At 32.3% G+C, this 18,733-nt stretch overlaps 2 protein-coding genes and 1 non-coding gene across 4 annotated transcripts; 1 reads left to right on the top strand and 2 right to left on the bottom strand.

Moving 5' to 3' along the window:
* Positions 1-1,920: 1,920 nt before the first annotated feature.
* LOC140963006 (heptahelical transmembrane protein 3-like) lies at positions 1,921-5,894 on the bottom strand. Of its 2 annotated transcripts, none has more exons than XM_073422205.1 (4): positions 5,424-5,894; positions 5,245-5,328; positions 5,052-5,124; positions 1,921-2,775 (listed from the first exon to the last, which is right to left on the bottom strand). In XM_073422205.1, exons 1-4 carry the CDS (start codon positions 5,816-5,818, stop codon positions 2,113-2,115), a joined length of 1,215 nt encoding a protein of 404 aa, XP_073278306.1. In that variant the 5' UTR covers positions 5,819-5,894; the 3' UTR covers positions 1,921-2,112. The 2 variants fall into 2 exon arrangements, with proteins under 2 accessions (XP_073278306.1, XP_073278305.1); XM_073422204.1 differs by having other exon boundaries at positions 5,236-5,328; positions 5,424-5,859.
* A 5,457-nt stretch (positions 5,895-11,351) lies between these two features.
* On the top strand, positions 11,352-13,543 carry LOC140963301 (uncharacterized). The gene has a single exon (XM_073422582.1). It carries the CDS (start codon positions 11,462-11,464, stop codon positions 13,541-13,543), a length of 2,082 nt encoding a protein of 693 aa, XP_073278683.1. The 5' UTR covers positions 11,352-11,461.
* LOC140963696 (small nucleolar RNA R71) lies at positions 11,834-11,941 on the bottom strand. Its single transcript, XR_012172741.1, has one exon. It is a non-coding gene; the product is annotated as a small nucleolar RNA R71 (small nucleolar RNA).
* Positions 13,544-18,733: the final 5,190 nt, after the last annotated feature.

Below are 18,733 nucleotides of genomic sequence, written 5' to 3'. Positions count from 1 at the left end.
TTTAGTTTGTCGATAACGAATAATATTTATCTCTGTGAAAATTACGGGGATCGACCTGTCCAGTCAGATCACGAAGGTCGAGGGGCAGAGCCACCTCGTAGGACTTACCCCCAAAAGCTCTTCAGAAACCACACAATCATTCACAAGAGATAAGGCAACTCTTTGGAAACAACACTTTGTTTCATGATTGGTTTTCATGAAAGGGTGCAATGTTTGATGAAGAGTTGCGTCTGTTCTGAATAAATTTTCGTTTCTACTATATGACATGATTAGATCAAGAAGTTCAGTTTTGTTTCTGTTACAAATACAAAATATTTACATTGTATCTTGAGAGAAATTTTTCATATCCATACCACTAAAGTGTGGGAGAAAAACATTTCTTAAAAGAAAACGTTGCAAACGTGCCTTGAAGTCATTCACAAATTATTTATATTCGAAATATTTACTCAACATTTGTCTCTGCAGCCAACAAATCATCGCCGATGCTTGAAAAATTAAAAGAAGCCGAGACGGCGAGATCACAGACCCGACTTTTTCTTTATTATATAAATTCCAAAGTTTTAAAATCAAAAGACTCGCATTTGTGAGATTAAATATGCATTAACGTAATAAATTAGATTATCAAGTTATTCCAAGTATAAACTGATAACAGTATTTCAGTAAAGTTGTACTTAAACGGATGAGTTTGAAATTCATGGATTTTAATTATTATTTTATTATTAAAAATAAATAACAGATAAAATTTTTAATTTATATCTTAATTATTTGTACATTAGTTACACAAATTATAATTAATTTCAAATATCTTCATTATTAAGTAAATTTTAAATTCATGCTGATTAATATGAAACATTATATAAACATGAAATATATTAATTTGAAATTTATGCCCTTATTTCTCTGGAAAAAAATATTTGAATATATTTGAAATCTCAGTCCAAACCGAATCTAAAATAATTGTCAATTTAGCGACGGATTTTCTTAGTGACGGTTTTTTTAAAAATTAGCAACGATTTTTTTAAATTCCGCCACTAAATTAACGTTTTTTTTACTGTACGGACCTAATGATGCATCTCATTATGTTTATCTATAACATATATATAAAACTAATTGGTTTTCTACTGTACAATGTTTAACGTGATCGCGTTAGAATAATATTATTAGCTCTCATATTTTATTATTATTATTTTTTCGATATGATTTAGATTATTTTTATAAAGAAATCATTCGAACAAATACATTTTTTCAATAGAATTTATTTTTATTATATTCATTTTTATATTACATTTTCCATATAAATGTTTATTTTGTTTAATTTTTTTCGACAATTCAATTATTTCGCATACTAACTGAAATTTTTAGTTGGTTCTGTTTTAGAATCCGAAATAATCGAATTATTAGGAAAAAATTAAAATTAGATTTTATTTAGAAAATTGATCTAATAATACATGAACCAGCCACAAAAGTGGTGTTTTTTTTTTATTTCTTTTTTTAAAAAAAAAAACAGAAAAGGGTGTATATTTTTTTTAAAAAATAAATGTAATAAAACTCCCCATGACTTTTTTTAGTTTTGTATCTTTTATTTAGTTAGTATAGTCATGTAATTATATTTTAATAATCAATTTTTGATTATTTTTTTATTAAAATCATGTAATAAATTATTAATATTGTTTTTAAAATTTAATAATTACATTGTTAAACATAGTGAATGCGAGAGAAATTTTTTAAACCATGTAATTATAAAAATTTAACAATAACATTAATAATTTAATTACATGATTTTAAGAAAAATGACTAAAATTGATTATTAAAACATAGTTACATGATCATAATTGATTCAATAAAAGATAAATTACTGAAAATGTCACACTTCAATACGTATAGGTGATTTTGTAAATGACAATCCATGCGTTTGTGCGGGAACTATACATTAAATTGATCGATCGATTAATAATTATATTTCTACAATCACCTTTTACAATCTCAATAAATCATATCACTTACATATATGATGGATGAATGCGTCTACTCTCCAAAGAATATATAAAATTCTGAACCACAACCAATCAATCCTAAATCATCACATACTCTATAAAATCCCTCGGAGAAATCCTAGACATGTAAACCCTGTCTCCAATCCATGATAATGAGCGTGGCGGCGCAGTGAGTAAGCGCTGCCGCGACCACGAAAACATGAAAAATCTGATGGCTGTGGCCTAAAATATCAAATGCACCAGGCATCCATCTTTCTGGTATCCTAGTAACATAAAATACTACCCCCAAACCATACAACATCCCCATAGCTATCTCATATCCGAGCGACGCTACTAACTGCGGATGATCCCAGTGCAACACCACTCCGTGTGTAGCTGGAATAACCCCTGAGAACCCCATGCACAAAAACAGAGCTGCCCTGAAACCCCGATATTCACCATTTGACAGAGACGGGGCAAGAAGCGTTGTGACTACTAGAATACCGATCAACGTAATTGAGGAAAGGTATAAGAAGCGCCAGTAGGGGTGGTCTAAGAAGGTGTAGTATAAGGGGGCGAAGAATGAGCCCACTATCATGAGGGAGATTCCTGCATAGTCTAGTCGCCAGAAGAAGTAGTAGAAACGTCGGGAGTGACAGGAGAAGAGGTGGGAAGTGGTGCTAAAGATTAAACAGACCATTGCTCCACCCAAGAAAACAAACCACGGCCATAAGGGAATGGAGCTTGAATGTTTACTTGCTCCAAAGAGTGGTGATTTTGAAAAGTGTCTTGCATAAGAATCCTGTAGATTGGAAAGAGACAACAAATTCATGCGTATCAGAAAACATGATACACCAAAAACACCAAACTCCCAACAATAGACGAGGTTTGAGTTGGAGAGTGTAGACACCTTGCATAGAAAAAATTCATCTACCCAATTGTATCGGAAAAAGAAAAAAAGAAAAAAGAACACACGCTATGCATGCTGTGCTAGAAAATATGGATAAAAATCTTCATTCACCTAACGTGAATTCAAGATCCTGACGTCGCACGGGTCTTCACCTTTAAAAATCTAGAAGTTTGTTCACATTATAAGCATGCTATTACAAACTATTCATGGCATAGGTTGGCTGCCTAGCTGGTGGCCGAATACTTTGAAAGGTTTGAGGTATTGTTTAATCTAAAGGTTCGAATTCCAGATTATAAATCCACATGATTGGGGTAATAAGTAAGGTAATCAATGACAAACAAAATAATAATTAAGCCCAAACTAAAAGTCATGAATTCTTTGGCCACGTAAGAATTTATTTTGTTAACTTGAAGATCAGAGTCGACATGGGAATTGGGAATTCGTCCTTTTTCGCAAATAAAAAAATTTATATATCTTTTTTGTATTATATAATGTTGAACAATTTTAAATTAAAAATGTACTCATATCAAAACTATATAGAGGAAAAAAAAAAGTTTGTTGGTTGGTATGGTCAAATTCAAAATTTGCAAAATGATCACTCATTAATTTTGACAATTATAATTGATTTTTCCATTAATTTTTACAATTATGATATTATCTTTTTTTTAATATATATCAAATTATTTTAAAAAATGTGTACAAGAATGGAAAAAATACCGAATTTTCGGTATACCGAGATTATCGTACCGAAAATATATCGAATTTACCGAATTTTCGGTATACCGAAGATTTCGGTATGGTACGGTAACAATATCGAATTTTTCGGCACGTTAAAGGTATGCAATTTGAAAATTTCAATATATACCAAAATATCGAAATACCGAAAAAATATATAAAAATTTTAAAATATATAATATTTTAAAACAATAAATTTATAAAATTTTAAAAATATAATATTTTTTCGGTATAAAACGGTATATACCGATATCGTACTGAAATTTTCGATATACCGTACAATTTCGGTATAATCGATATACTAGTTATATGTACCGTAATACCGGTATGAATTTTCTAATATTGGTACGATATCGGTATGAATTTTCTAATATTGTAATTTTCGGTACGATATAGTATATAATTTTCGGTACGGTACGTTACAGTATACCACCTCTATGTATAAACATGGCACACATACGTGGAATGACTGCTATATACATGAAGCAACTAAATATCTCTTAGAAGTTGAAAAATGTAAAGTTTTCGTGCTTTATGGATCATGACCCACCCACCAAGATAAGATTTAGTATGAAAGATAAATTAAATAAATAATAAATTTTTTGTAATAGGATCTCATGAATTTTTTTTATAAAAATTAAATCGAGAACTCAAAAAGTTTCTCACATTTTGTTTTCCCTATCCTAAGTCTTCATTATCACTCTCTGATTATCCTAACATTAAAGAAAAAAATTTATAAATAATTTCAAATTCACAAAAAAATATTTCGTCCCAATGCAACGCATTGGCCCTGGCTAGTATTCTTTATTGAAAAGAAACATTAAAGAATGCCGATTCTCATTTTTCAATTGAAAACACGTTGCAATTATGGTACTGTACTTTGGCTTTATCTTTAATATATCTTTTAAAAAAAGTATTAAAATATATCATATTCATTGCTAACGTATTTCTTTTTTACCAAAATGAAATAGTAAAAATATTTTGGGTTATTTAATTTATATTATATCGGAGCAAGGATGAATATTTAAATTTTTTTACAAGACAATATATTAAATATAAAATAAATTTTTTTATGAGTGACATACAAAAAATATATCGTATAAAATGTAAAAATATAAAAATAAATCCGTAATATTTAATTTATTTAATTTAATATAAAAGTTGGAAAATGAAACCAAATAGAGATAGTACAGCAAAATCATCGTGGAAAGACAGCTGAGCTACGTTTACGGCTAAGAAACACCTAACTCAGTTGCGTGATACACACGGAGTTCATTTTCCTTTTTAATTATTAATAAAAAAATGTTAGAATAAATTGCAATTAGGCTTTCATGAGCAGAGGAGATTAATTGTGATGTTAGAAAGAAGAGTACCAAAAACAGAAAGGAGCGAAAGAATTGGACTGAATTGCAAATTGTGAAAGTAACACTGACCGGAAAGAGAGAATTGGAGCTGCTGGATTGGTTCACCGTCGCCGTCTTCTTCAGCCATCCATCATTTCCCTCCCTGTTAGTTATTCCAATTTTCAGTTAAAAAAAATTTATGGAAAAAGTAAAGATGATCTGAAGAGAGGAAGCTTGAATTGACGAAAATGTGCAACAATTTCAGAAAATTTACCAAGATAACCTCGTCGTGAAATTCTCCATGGTCATCTCCTCCGTCAAGCTCACCACCGTTAACCAAGCAAATATGATAAATCCGACCAAATGCCTGGAATAAAAATTCGATCTCATCCATCGACTTCAATAATTGAATCGAAGATGATTAAGATTAAGAACACGAAACAAAAGCAAAAACCGCCTTACGTCCAAATGTTGAGAGTTTCATTATGCAACGAGAAAACGCTGAGAAGGACGTCTTTAAGAGGCCATTCACATCTGTAATAGTCTCTAATGAATTCATTATCCTTCAGATAGTCCGGCAACGCCTCGTATTTCTCCAGCCTCCGCGGATTCTTCTCCTCATGACAATCCTCTCCGTTCTCCGCCGCACGAGGAATCGACAACGCGGAGGCGCATTTCGAACCTCTCCTCCTCATATGATCTTCTATATATATGTTGTAAATATATATGTACGTTTGTGGTGAAGGATCGTTCGTCGGAAAACGAATCCGGTGGTCTCTATCGGTCACCGGCGAATCTCCACCGGGAGCTCTGAAGTGTTTGCTTCTCACCGGCGGTCGTGAATCTGCGCTTAGCATGTATGGCTCCCATAATTTATACTGATCCCAACAAATGGCGTCTACCGTTTATTTTTATTCCTTTCAAACGAATATGCGTCGGGGCAATTATCCTCTGTAGTCGAGACCACAGTAACTCTTTCTTATCTCTTTACCTTTTTCCCATTGTACGTTTGACGAAAACCGGAAGGGTCAAAGTCAAAATGGAAGCTGAACAATTCGACGACTGTCCTTTTTTTCACTGCAGCTCAGAAATGGTTGGCGTAGAAATTCAACATAGGCGGAAGGGTATTTATGTAAATTAATATTTTGTAAAAATTGGATATGGTATTCAATCGAATATTCCATATATTTATAATTTTTTAGAGGAATAATTCGAAAATGTTAGTATTTCGAACGACTCTTTCTTTTTATTTTTTTTTATATTTCATATAAATAAAGGACTAATATTATTTTTAAAATTTATGATTATATCATCCATCACACGTATATATATCGAGAAAATTTTTAAATAAAAAATTATTTAATAAAAAAAACATATTTCAACATCATATCATCACCGTAAAAATATGATACGAAATTATCAATATCGACAAAAATATGAGATGAAATTACCAACTTCATATCTTCACCTTCATGTCACCATTAAACGTACTGTCCTGAATATTGAAAAACACAAAATGAAATTTTCTTGTTAATATAGTTTTGACTTTCAATTATTATGCATGTAAATAACTTGCACGTATAAATTATAAAGATAATGTCAGTGATGGATACCAACTATTGATATCAAAACTAAGTCTAACTGTTTTTTAGTAGATTGAGAAATTATCGACTCAACCCACTTATTTTAAGTGATAGGACGAGATTGTCTCCTATTTTAACGAATTGGAAAATTTTCAACTCATCCTACTTATTTTATACGACGAGTCTAGCTCGTTTTAACATATCAAATAATGAATATTAGATACAAGACAAGGTAGATTATCCATTCACAATAAAATATCATGAGATATATGTATTTTTTTTTAATTTGTGTGAACGAAAAGAAATTAGATTATTCCCAAGAATCATGAATAAAAAAATTTCAATTTCAATTTCGGAATAACACCATCACAAGTTAACCAACGGCACGTGGTTCAAGATTTCGTTCACCTAATCGCAACTATATACCTCACATGCGATGTCGCAAGTTGAACAAGGAAATACGAATCAAAGTGCAATAAAAATGCCGATTCCTCCATCCTCTTTGGGTTGGTAAGAATACTTTCTGCAAGAAAAACTGTTCATCAAACTTTATGGATGAGGATATAATACGGAAACGACTGTTTTTTCTTTAATACAAGATGATCAATTCATCATTTAGATTCAAAATAAAAATACGTTGAGTTTATCGATCGATCATTTCATATTACAATATATATTGAGAATAATACTCTCGATATATGATAACCTTGTTCCGGATTTTATGTACCAAAACAATCACTCAATCTTCTTGTATGTGAACTTTAGATTTCCTAAACATCCTAGAATTTTAAAAAATTCATATCAAATTATCAGAAATAATTGTTGTAAAACATATTGGAATCCGTTATAGATAATCTATTTAGATGAAGTCTTCCACAACCAAATCTACTTTGTTTTTCTCTGCAGGATCAATCAGGTTTCTCACTTTTGATTCCTATTAAAATATCTTTAATCCTCTCTTGAATGGGGAGGAAAGAATATTTATTTGGTTTTGGGGTCTACAATCATTCAACATGTTCATAAATTCATGGTGCATTTTCAAATTACTCATAAATGACAACATTTTATTAGAATCTCATCAATCCTAATATTATATGTTTTCGACACATTAAATTCCATACTTTAAATACAAAAATTGAGTCGCTTTTATAAATCACTTATCTGACTTTCTTGACACACTAGTTTATGCATTTGGGACAATATTTCTTTAAGTGATTTGTTTTGTGACAATTAACGAAACATTTAATTTCTATATTATATTTCTTTGCTTCTTTTTGTTTGATGTCCCAACTGCAACTTCTTTTCCTTGTTTTCTCTTCTTCTCCACATTTGCTAAGTTTGCACTTTCAATTCTTTCTCGTTTTATCCTCTCTTCTTCTTGTACACAGTGAGATATGAGCTCATTAGAGTCCATCTATCCTTTTGAGTATTATAACTCACTTTAAAATGATTGTATTGCACATGTAGAAATTATCAGATAATTGTAACTTTAGTGTTTTTAATTTAGAATCAATATGAGACATCTCCATTACGTACTCTCTCTTATGTTTCATATTCCTTTATATTTCATGGACACAAGGCTAGCCAAAAGAGTAATTGCCTCGGCCTTTTCATTCTTCGCAAAAACGTTGTTCTATTTCCTCAAGGAACTTAGCGCAACTTTCTCTTCGTATATAGGGCCTCTGAATAGAGCGTTTCATGATCACAAGATTCATGCGATTAGAATGATCTCATTTCTCCATGTTCGTCTTTTCATCAGCAGAACATCCTTCGGTAAGAGGTACAGGTCGTTCCTCCCGTAGCACAAGGTCCAAGTCCATACAACCCAAAACAATCATGACAATCTTGAAGTTAGTGCTATTAAACACATGAATGGAATTGATTCAAGCAGGTTGACTGCACAAATAAATATATTATATCTTCTCGCAATTCATAATAATATCATCATCATAAAATAAATAAATAAACATACACATGTTATAATTAAATAATTCAAATAATGGTGGACCCTAAAACAAAATATATATTATTTGGACAAAATATCAATTGCAAATTGTAAACTTGACACAATAATCAAATACTTAAATAAATAAATTTACTAAAATAGTAAGTCTTCCTTTAGACCGACTTATTTTTAGAACGTGAACTTTTACTATTAGTTGTCCCACATCGGTTAGATAAAATCCCTGAGAGTTGCATATATAGACTTGGACAATCTTCTACTCTTAAGCTAGCTTTTAGGGTTGAGTTAGATCCAAGTTCCAATCTTAACATGATATTAGAGCTCATGTTCTACCGTTATGTGTTGGATGTTCCATAATTGGGACACTCGTTCTGCCCATAATTGGGTCATTTGTAAAATTCACGCTCCAAATGTTCATTCATGGGCGTGAGGGGGGTGTGTTAGTTGTCCCACATCGGTTAGATAAAATCCCTGAGAGTTGTATATATGGACTTGAACAGTCCTCCCTTCTTGAGCTAGCTTTTGGGGTTGAGTTATGTCCAAGTTCCAATCTTAATATTTACCACACACTAATAATAGACATATATTATGATATTTCAAAAAAAAATCAATCTACATTATAGATGTTACTTTAACAACATGTAATTTCAATCAATAATGATCCAACAGTTCGAACAGTTTATATGAATTGAATTATCATACGACATACAAATCCTATGTCAATTTTTAACTGTTGGAACTCAAAAAGATTTAAATAATAACAGTAATAATACAATCCAAGAGACATTTATCATGCACGGTTAATTAATTTTTTTTTAAAATCTAAAATAAAATAAAACAACCTCACCTTCATGGCTTCACCCACTATCATTTCCGCAGCCGCCTGGTACCGTCCAACTCGATGGCGACGACTAGTGCCCATGGTCGTCGGAACACTGTCGTGGCCTGGCCAGCCACCGATCGACCGTTTTCCTTTTTAAAAAAAATGAATGATGGCTATGATTTTAAAAAAAATTAATGATTGCTCTGATAACATTTGTTGTAACTTTAGGTTTCTTAAACATGATAGGATGTCTAAAAATTCATATCAAATTATCAAAAATAATTCTTGTAAAACATATCGGAATCTATGATAGAGAATTTGTTTGGATGTAGTCTTCCACAAACAAATCTCCGTAGTTCTTCACGGGATCAATCAAATTTCTCGCTTTTGATTCCTATTAGAATATCCTTAACTCTCTGATAGGCTCGAAATAGTTAATATTTTATTTTCATATTTCCCATTATTCTAACCTCCGATATGTTTAATTGACACATTTTTGTGTAATTTTATTATAGGAGGAACTTTCACGGTCTTGGAGCAAAAATTGAGTTAAAAAGGGCGATATTTATCACATTTGAAGTTTCCAAGATATAGTTTGAAAGAAAATGGCCAAACCAGAAGAGGTCCGGGAATAAGGCGTGGCCACGTCTTGTGGTGATATTTCAGCTGCCAAAAAGTACAAAGAGGGAAAATATAGATAAAATATTATCTATTATTTTATATTTTAAGATTTAGGGTTAATTAAGATTAGTGGGCTTTTTTTTAGCTTAAATAAAAAAAGGCCCAAATCTACCACTCCAGCGGCAGCACAAGAATTAAAAAGATCTCTCCAACCAATTTCCAATCTCACGTAACACAAGTACAAGGGAGGCGGCAGAGAAGATTTTTCATCCAATCACTAACAACTCACGTGGAAGGCAAAGGATTTTTGTGGTGTCAATTTTCCTTTGAATTTAGTTTTCATACTTTTGTTTATTTTTCTTTATTTAACTTTCATGGAGATTGTATATCAAACCATGTTAGGCTAATTTTCTTAGTCTGATTCAAGGGATAATCTACTATTTTAATTTTATCACTGTGAGGTTTTTGCACTTTAATTTATTATTCTTTTTTGCTCAAGTATTCGTTGATTTATGATTTAATTATATGAATGTTATACGTCAATTAATCTGACAATTTAATTCGATGTATGATTTTCTAATGCTAACAATGAATTCAGTGATCGGTAATTGTCATGAACGATTGGTACATGAGTATCAATAGGTTAGATGTGTTGTGCTATCATAATATGTGTAATCTAAATAAATCGACGGAACTAGATCTTCCAATTACAGCTATCTCGGTTGTTAGATTTTAGGATTAACTGTTTTCACGAAACTAAAATGCTATCTTTAATTAATATGGAACGCTATCGTGCCCAGTTGATTATTGGTAAGTTTTGACTGGATGCTGGGTTTGGTCAATTAATTTAGGAAAACACAAGAATTTTAGCGGTTATCCCTATAATTCTAAGGTTAATTGCTTGTAATAACATGAATAAATGATTGGTTAACCGATGAACAATGAGATAATTAAATAGTAGAATCCATTTGAATCAGTATTTCTCATAATATATTTTTCACTTTATTTTCGTCGATTAATTTTCAATTCTAGATTCAATATTTTGTCTTGCTTGGTAATTTTAGTTTAGGTTATTTTATTTAGTAATTATCAAAACAAATCCCCCCTTCTATTTTTGTTATCAAAAGAAATAAATCTACCGTTCCCTGTGGATTCGACCCTACTCACCATTATACTCGTTTTTATTTAAAAGAGTAGGAATTAATTTGGTGGTCAACGACATCACACCGAATTTTGGCGCCGTTGCCGGGGAACGGTGCAAGGTTAGTTTCTTTTGAATTTAGTTATTTTATTTTCTTGTATGCCTCGTTCTTCTCGTACAGGTAAAGTCGAAGACAATCCAGAAATCGAGAAGACAGCTAAGAGATTGAGAAAAGAAACAAGATTAAAGCGTGAAAAGCAACCATCACCATCATCTCTTGATTTGAACGAATCATTGGAGTCAACAGACACTGAAAGAGAATCCGAACTTGATCTTAAGACAGAAAGAAGTGAAAGTGACCAAGAAGAAATGGCAGGACAAGCTCAAAGAACACTCAGGGAGTTAGCTAATCCTAATGTTATTCAACAACCATTATGCATTCAATTCCCTACTACTGATGCTACTTTTGAATTAAAATCTGGCTTGATTCATTTATTGCCTACTTTTCGTGGTCTTGCAGGTGAAGATCCCCATAAACATCTGAAAGAGTTTCATATTGTTTGCACAGCCATGAAACCGCAAGGGATCATAGAGGAACAAATTTCATTGCGAGCTTTTCCATTCTCTTTAGCCGACAAGGCTAAAGATTGGCTCTACTACCTGCCTTCTGGATCCATAACGACTTGGGACAATATGAAACAACAATTTTTGGAGAAATTCTTCCCAGCTTCGCGAGCAGCTAATATTAGAAAAGACATTTGTGGGATTAGACAGCTGCATGAGGAAACTTTGTATGAGTATTGGGAGAGATTCAAGCAGTTGTGTGCCAGTTGCCCACAACACCAGATTCCAGAACAACTACTAGTTCAATATTTTTATGAGGGACTCTCGCTCTTTGATAGGAACATGATTGATGCTGCAAGTGGAGGTGCATTGGTGAACAAAACGCCTCAAGAGGCACGAGCTCTAATTTCCAACATGGCTGCCAATGCACAACAGTTTGGTACTAGGCAAGACAACCCTCCACGACAAGTCAATGAGGTAAGTGTTACTCCTATCGATCAAAAGTTAGATTCTTTGACGTCTCTTTTGGAAAAATTGGTTGCAGGACAGGTGCAACAGGTAAAAGCTTGTGGTGTATGTGCTATGGTGGGACATTCTACAGATATGTGTCCGTCATTACAAGAAGAACCCATGCAAGCCAATGCGATTGGTGGATTTCCTGGGCAGCCCCAGCGTCGATATGACCCATATTCTAATAGCTACAATCCAGGATGGAGGGATCACCCAAATTTCAGCTATAAGAATCAAGGAGGCGAACAAGAATATCCACAGCAAAATTGGAAAAAACAACACGCACCTGCGCAAGCGTCTAACTCAGGTATGTCATTAGATGAAATTGTCCAATCCTTAGCTGAGAACACTCAAAAATTTCAACAAGAAACAAGGGCTAGCATTCAGAATTTGAGCACTCAAGTGGGACAGTTGGCGAGTTCAATTCACAAGTTGGAAGCACAAAATTTAGGTAATCTATCTTCTCAGACAGTGGTGAATCCAAGGGAGAATGTGAGTGCAATTACTTTAAGAAATTGTAAAGAATTGGAAGTTCAAGAAATTGGGGTACAAGCATCAGCCAACCAAAAAGAAGATAATGAGATAAAAGTTGAGGATAAAATAATCAATCAAGATGATGCTCCGAAAGGTAAGTTTTCTCCTCTATTTGAGTATAAACCTATTCCCCCATTCCCTCTTGCATTGAACAGGAAATGTGAAAGTATTAAAGAGTTGAATGACACTCTTTGTAGAGGCGAGGTAAATATTCCTTCATTAGATGCTATTAAACCAGTACCTCGTTGTGCTACAATTTTAAAAGAGTTGTGTACTACAAAAAAGAGACATAAGTTGAAGGGGTGTGAAAGGGAAAAGGTAGGAGAACATGTTTCTGCAGTCATTCAAAAAACTATTCCTATGAAATGCAGTGATCCAGGTATGTTTTCTATCCCTTGTACTATTGGCGATACTAGACTTGAAAAGGCTATGTTGGATTTAGGTGCTTCTATCAATGTCATGCCTGATTCTATTTATAATTATTTGGAACTTGGACCTCTGACTGAAACCGACATTGTGATCCAGTTGGCTGATAGGTCTACTGTTTATCCTAGAGGTGTAATTGAAAATGTTCTTGTGAAAGTTGAAAATTTGGTTTTTCCTGCTGACTTTTATGTGCTTGACATGGAAAATGATGATTTAAACAGTCAAATTTTGCTAGGAAGACCATTTTTTAAAACTTCAAAGTCTGTCATAAATGTTAATAGTGGTACCCTTACTATGGAATTTGATGGTGAGATTGCTAAGTTTAATATTTATGATACCATGAAATATCCTCTTAGTGAAAGCACTATTAATACTCTTGATATCGCTAATCACTTGTCACAAGAAAATTCAAAATAAGAATGATTTAGAAGAGATTATTGAAAGACATGTTGAAAATTCTAATACTAGATTTTCTCTATCTGATTCGCAAATATCTAAAATTGAGCGAAGACTCCCTCCAGATCAACCCAAGCATGTACTCATGAAAAAAGGAGGAAATATTCAAGGGATAGAGATCTCAAAGAAATTCAAAGAAAACATGCACATGCTAAAATTTGCTATGAAATATTCAAGCGAGATAAAGTGGACAAAGTGACCATCTATGAACCACCATGAGCAACAAGAAAGAATGAATGTCGAGCATAACGACTTAAAAAAATTGCGCTTTTGGGAGGCAACCCAAATTCTAGTTTTTGTTATTTTTTATTTTATTCCAGTAGAGGTTTTCGCACAAGGCGTGGCCACGCCTTGTTGAAAAACCTCTACTGATATAAAAAAAAAAATTTCATTCCAGTAGAGATCTTCGCACAAGGCGTGTGACCACGCCTTGTTGAAAAACCTCTACTGATATAAAAAATAAAAAAAAATTTCATTCCAGTAGAGATCTTCGCACAAGGCGTGACCACGCCTTGTTGAAAAACCTCTACTGATATAAAAAAAAAACGCAGTAGATGTATTCTGACAAGGCGTGATCACGCCTTGTAAGAAAACATCTTCTGATTTTGAAAAAAATAAAATAAAATCATAATTTACGTTTGTTTTATCTAACCATATTTGATCTCATCCCTTTCACATCTTCTCTCAGCAGCTTCCATCATCGATCCACCGTTTCTCCCACCGCAGCAGTAGACGATGTTTCTTTACGATGCTCATCATTTTTCAGGGGAGTTCTCTAACTTTTCCTACTATTTTATTTTTTTAGTTGAGCATCTATTTTTTGTCATTGAGGACAATGCCAAGTTTAGGTGTGAGAGTTTTTGATTTGATTGTGAGAAGTTTGACATGACCGTGGGATTTTCGATTTTTCATTTGATTTTTGGTATTTTAATTTTTTTTTTTTTTGCATTTTGGGTTTTAAAAAAAAAAATCAAAAAGATTGTGATATTGTTAGTTCCAAGCACCTAGTTCATTTGTTATCTATTTCTTCTGAATCCTGATTGCCTCCGATGCGGAAAAAAAATTTTTATGTTTTCTTTGCGTGCAAATTGTTTTTGCATTCTCACTTTTGCATTATGAATAAGTTGCTCTTGATGATAGTTAGAGAGGACAAGTGTGTGGGATTTAACACAATTGCTATATTTTTTCTTGGTTAGCTTTGAGCCTATGAGCAATCATGATATCATGCTCCATTTTCTTTGATTGTGTGTTGTCATTGCATTGTTAATTTTTCTAGAACTTGCAGTGTTATACATGTCTTTGTCAACACTTTGTGGTGGAGTAGGTACATAGAAAATATGATAAGTGCATTAGGTTCAAACCATTTTCTTTCGCATCATCTGAGCCGTTTTTTGAGCCTACCCTGATTCATAGACCCCTAGTGAACCAATTTTGAGCCTCAGCCTTTTTCTTTGAATAAAAATAACCACATTACAAGCCGTGAAAAATCCTTTTTGTTGGTTATCCCCTTGTTTGAACCTTGAATTGGAGAATCATGTAAACTTTTCACAAATAGCATCACTCAATCCAAAATAGTGTGAATTGTTGGGATTTAGTCAATCTCGAATCATAATAGTCACCGTCTACAAAAAAAAAAAAAAAAACAAAAAAAAAAAAAAAATAGAAAAAAAAAGAAGTAGACGAAGAGACAAAGAAAAGAAGAGCAAACAAATAAAAAAAAAATGCTCTTGATTCTTATAATGAGATATAAGAGTTTTTAGAGGCAAATTGTTTTTGTGAAAAGTGCATATGGTTTCTCCAATTCCATAGCTCATTGTTTCCTTTTATCCTACCTTACCTCTAGCCACGTTACAACCCATTTATAGCCCTTCTTGTTTGTGTATTTTAATTCATTCATTTAGTGGAAGGATGTGATATATTTGCAAGCCTATGGTAAAAATTTTCAGTGCATTTGACATTAGAGTTTGTTGATATATATATCCTAGACACTAATGAGCGGAATGAGCGAATCTTGTGAGGAGTTGTTAAATCCCATGCATTTTAATTTCTACACATTCTGATTGCAGTGATTGTTCATGATGTTATTTTGTGGGATGCTCTGAAAGTAAAATGTCTTGTTGCATGAAAAATGTTTTGGATAAGTAGAGGAAGCGGAAGGAAGACGAAAAATTGAGATAATGAGTTGATCTATTGTATGCTTGAGGACAAGCATCGTTTAGGTGTGGGAGATTTTGATAGGCTCGAAATAGTTAATATTTTATTTTCATATTTCCCATTATTCTAACCTCCGATATGTTTAATTGACACATTTTTGTGTAATTTTATTATAGGAGGAACTTTCACGGTCTTGGAGCAAAAATTGAGTTAAAAAGGGCGATATTTATCACATTTGAAGTTTCCAAGATATAGTTTGAAAGAAAATGGCCAAACCAGAAGAGGTCCGGGAATAAGGCGTGGCCACGTCTTGTGGTGATATTTCAGCTGCCAAAAAGTACAAAGAGGGAAAATATAGATAAAATATTATCTATTATTTTATATTTTAAGATTTAGGGTTAATTAAGATTAGTGGGCTTTTTTTTAGCTTAAATAAAAAAAGGCCCAAATCTACCACTCCAGCGGCAGCACAAGAATTAAAAAGATCTCTCCAACCAATTTCCAATCTCACGTAACACAAGTACAAGGGAGGCGGCAGAGAAGATTTTTCATCCAATCACTAACAACTCACGTGGAAGGCAAAGGATTTTTGTGGTGTCAATTTTCCTTTGAATTTAGTTTTCATACTTTTGTTTATTTTTCTTTATTTAACTTTCATGGAGATTGTATATCAAACCATGTTAGGCTAATTTTCTTAGTCTGATTCAAGGGATAATCTACTATTTTAATTTTATCACTGTGAGGTTTTTGCACTTTAATTTATTATTCTTTTTTGCTCAAGTATTCGTTGATTTATGATTTAATTATATAAATGTTATACGTCAATTAATCTGACAATTTAATTCGATGTATGATTTTCTAATGCTAACCATGAATTCAGTGATCCGTAATTGTCATGAACGATTGGTACATGAGTAGCAATAGGTTAGATGTGTTGTGCTATCATAATATGTGTAATCTAAATAAATCGACGGAACTAGATCTTCCAATTGCAGCTATCTCGGTTGTTAGATTTTAGGATTAACTGTTTTCACGAAACTAAAATGCTATCTTTAATTAATATGGAACGCTATCGTGCCCAGTTGATTATTGGTAAGTTTTGACTGGATGCTGGGTTTGGTCAATTAATTTAGGAAAACACAAAAATTTTAGCGGCTATCCCTATAATTCTATGGTTAATTGCTTGTAATAACATGAATAAATGATTGGTTAACCGATGAACAATGAGATAATTAAATAGTAGAATCCCTTTGAATCAGTATTTCTCATAATATATTTTTCACTTTATTTTCGTCGATTAATTTTCAATTCTAGATTCAATATTTTGTCTTGCTTGGTAATTTTAGTTTAGGTTATTTTATTTAGTAATTATCAAAACAAATCTCCCCTTCTATTTTTGTTATCAAAAGAAATAAATCTACCGTTCCCTGTGGATTCGACCCTACTCACCATTATACTCGTTTTTATTTAAAAGAGTAGGAATTAATTTGGTGGTCAACGACAGCACACCACTCTCTTCGAATGGGAAGGAAGGATACTTTTTTGTTTTTGTAGGTTTGGTTTTGGGGACTACAATTCTTCAACATGTCCATTCATGTTTCATTTTCAAAGCACCTATAAATGGCACACTTTCATTAGAATCTTATCAAACCTAATACTATATGATTTTTACACATTAAATTTCATACTTTAAATACAAATATTGAATCGATTTTATAAATCACTTGCTTGACTCAATTGAATTAGATATTATATATAATATAATTGTTAACAAATACAATATGTGTTAAATTCTTTCAGGTTGTACGTGCTCGGATGGAAGGATTTGAAGTCATGTACGTATTTGAAAATCATTTGGTTATTTGAATGAATTTTTGTTTGGTCGATTTGAAAATCCACCTCCTTGTTAATTCATATAAATCATGTTAATTATGATGAATTTGATATATATCAAATTTACAAACATAGGCGAAATTTGGGCTATTCATGCATTTTTTCACTTCGAGATGATATGATTTTTTGGTGTATTTAAAATGCACCACGGGTCTGTGGCTTAAACCGTGGGTGATTTGTGGGCACACCGGTGACCCTACAATTTTAACTTGCATGAGAGACGGAGGCCATGCATGCAAAGGACCAAGGCTGAGAGAAAAAGCAACCCACGTGAATGGTGCAAAGTCCGTGGATGGATCGTGCATGAGTTAAACGAGTAAGAGGAAAGAAAATTCACTTGAAGACTCTGCCATTTTGGATTGAAGAGATTAGTTTTCAAGTTTCAATATGGATTTTCGGATTTTAATTCTGAGAATCATAAATAACATACTTAACTCCGTGGTTAGAGCATTGCTTTCATACGGAAGCTCGTATGAGAGTTGGTTTAACTGTCCTAACGATGGCGGAATATTTCCGATATTTTTCTTCTCTTTCTTGAGAAGTTGTCAAGTTTCTAAATATTATTATAGTGATTTATTCTGAATTCATCGAGTAGATTTTCTTAGGTTAAGGCCGAGAAATATCATGTGTTGAGAGTATGTTTTTTTTTTTTTTTTAAATTTCATTTCATAGTTCAATATAATATTTGGTATTGGTAATCTAGTAAATTATTTGTATGCATCTGATGTTTAATTATTTGTATGTATATGATGTTTAACTTAGAAATCCCAAGGAGATAGTTCAAAAGGGGAATTTTGAAAAGATCTTTCTGTGTTTGTGTGTGTGTGTGTGTGTTTTTTTTTTTTTTAAATTCCTTTTAAAAAAAACACATTATGATTTTTTTTTTTTAAAAAAAATTTGAACTGGACTAAAATAAAATAGCATCAAAATATCAAACAACGACCACTACTTTTGATTTGTAATAATCTTGTCCCACATAAAAAAAATAAAAAATAAAAAAATGAAGATCTAAAATCAGTTTATAATGAGATACAATTGAGTTCTAGAATAACTTTTGTCGATCATTTTCGTAAAGCATTCATGGATATAAAGTAGTTATTATAG

This window comes from Primulina huaijiensis, chromosome 17, assembly GCF_012295235.1.
Source record: "Primulina huaijiensis isolate GDHJ02 chromosome 17, ASM1229523v2, whole genome shotgun sequence".
In the NCBI taxonomy this organism is placed as follows: Eukaryota; Viridiplantae; Streptophyta; class Magnoliopsida; order Lamiales; family Gesneriaceae; genus Primulina; species Primulina huaijiensis.
The sequence above is the reverse complement of the archived record's forward strand: the minus strand, read 5'-3'. Positions and strand labels throughout refer to the sequence as shown.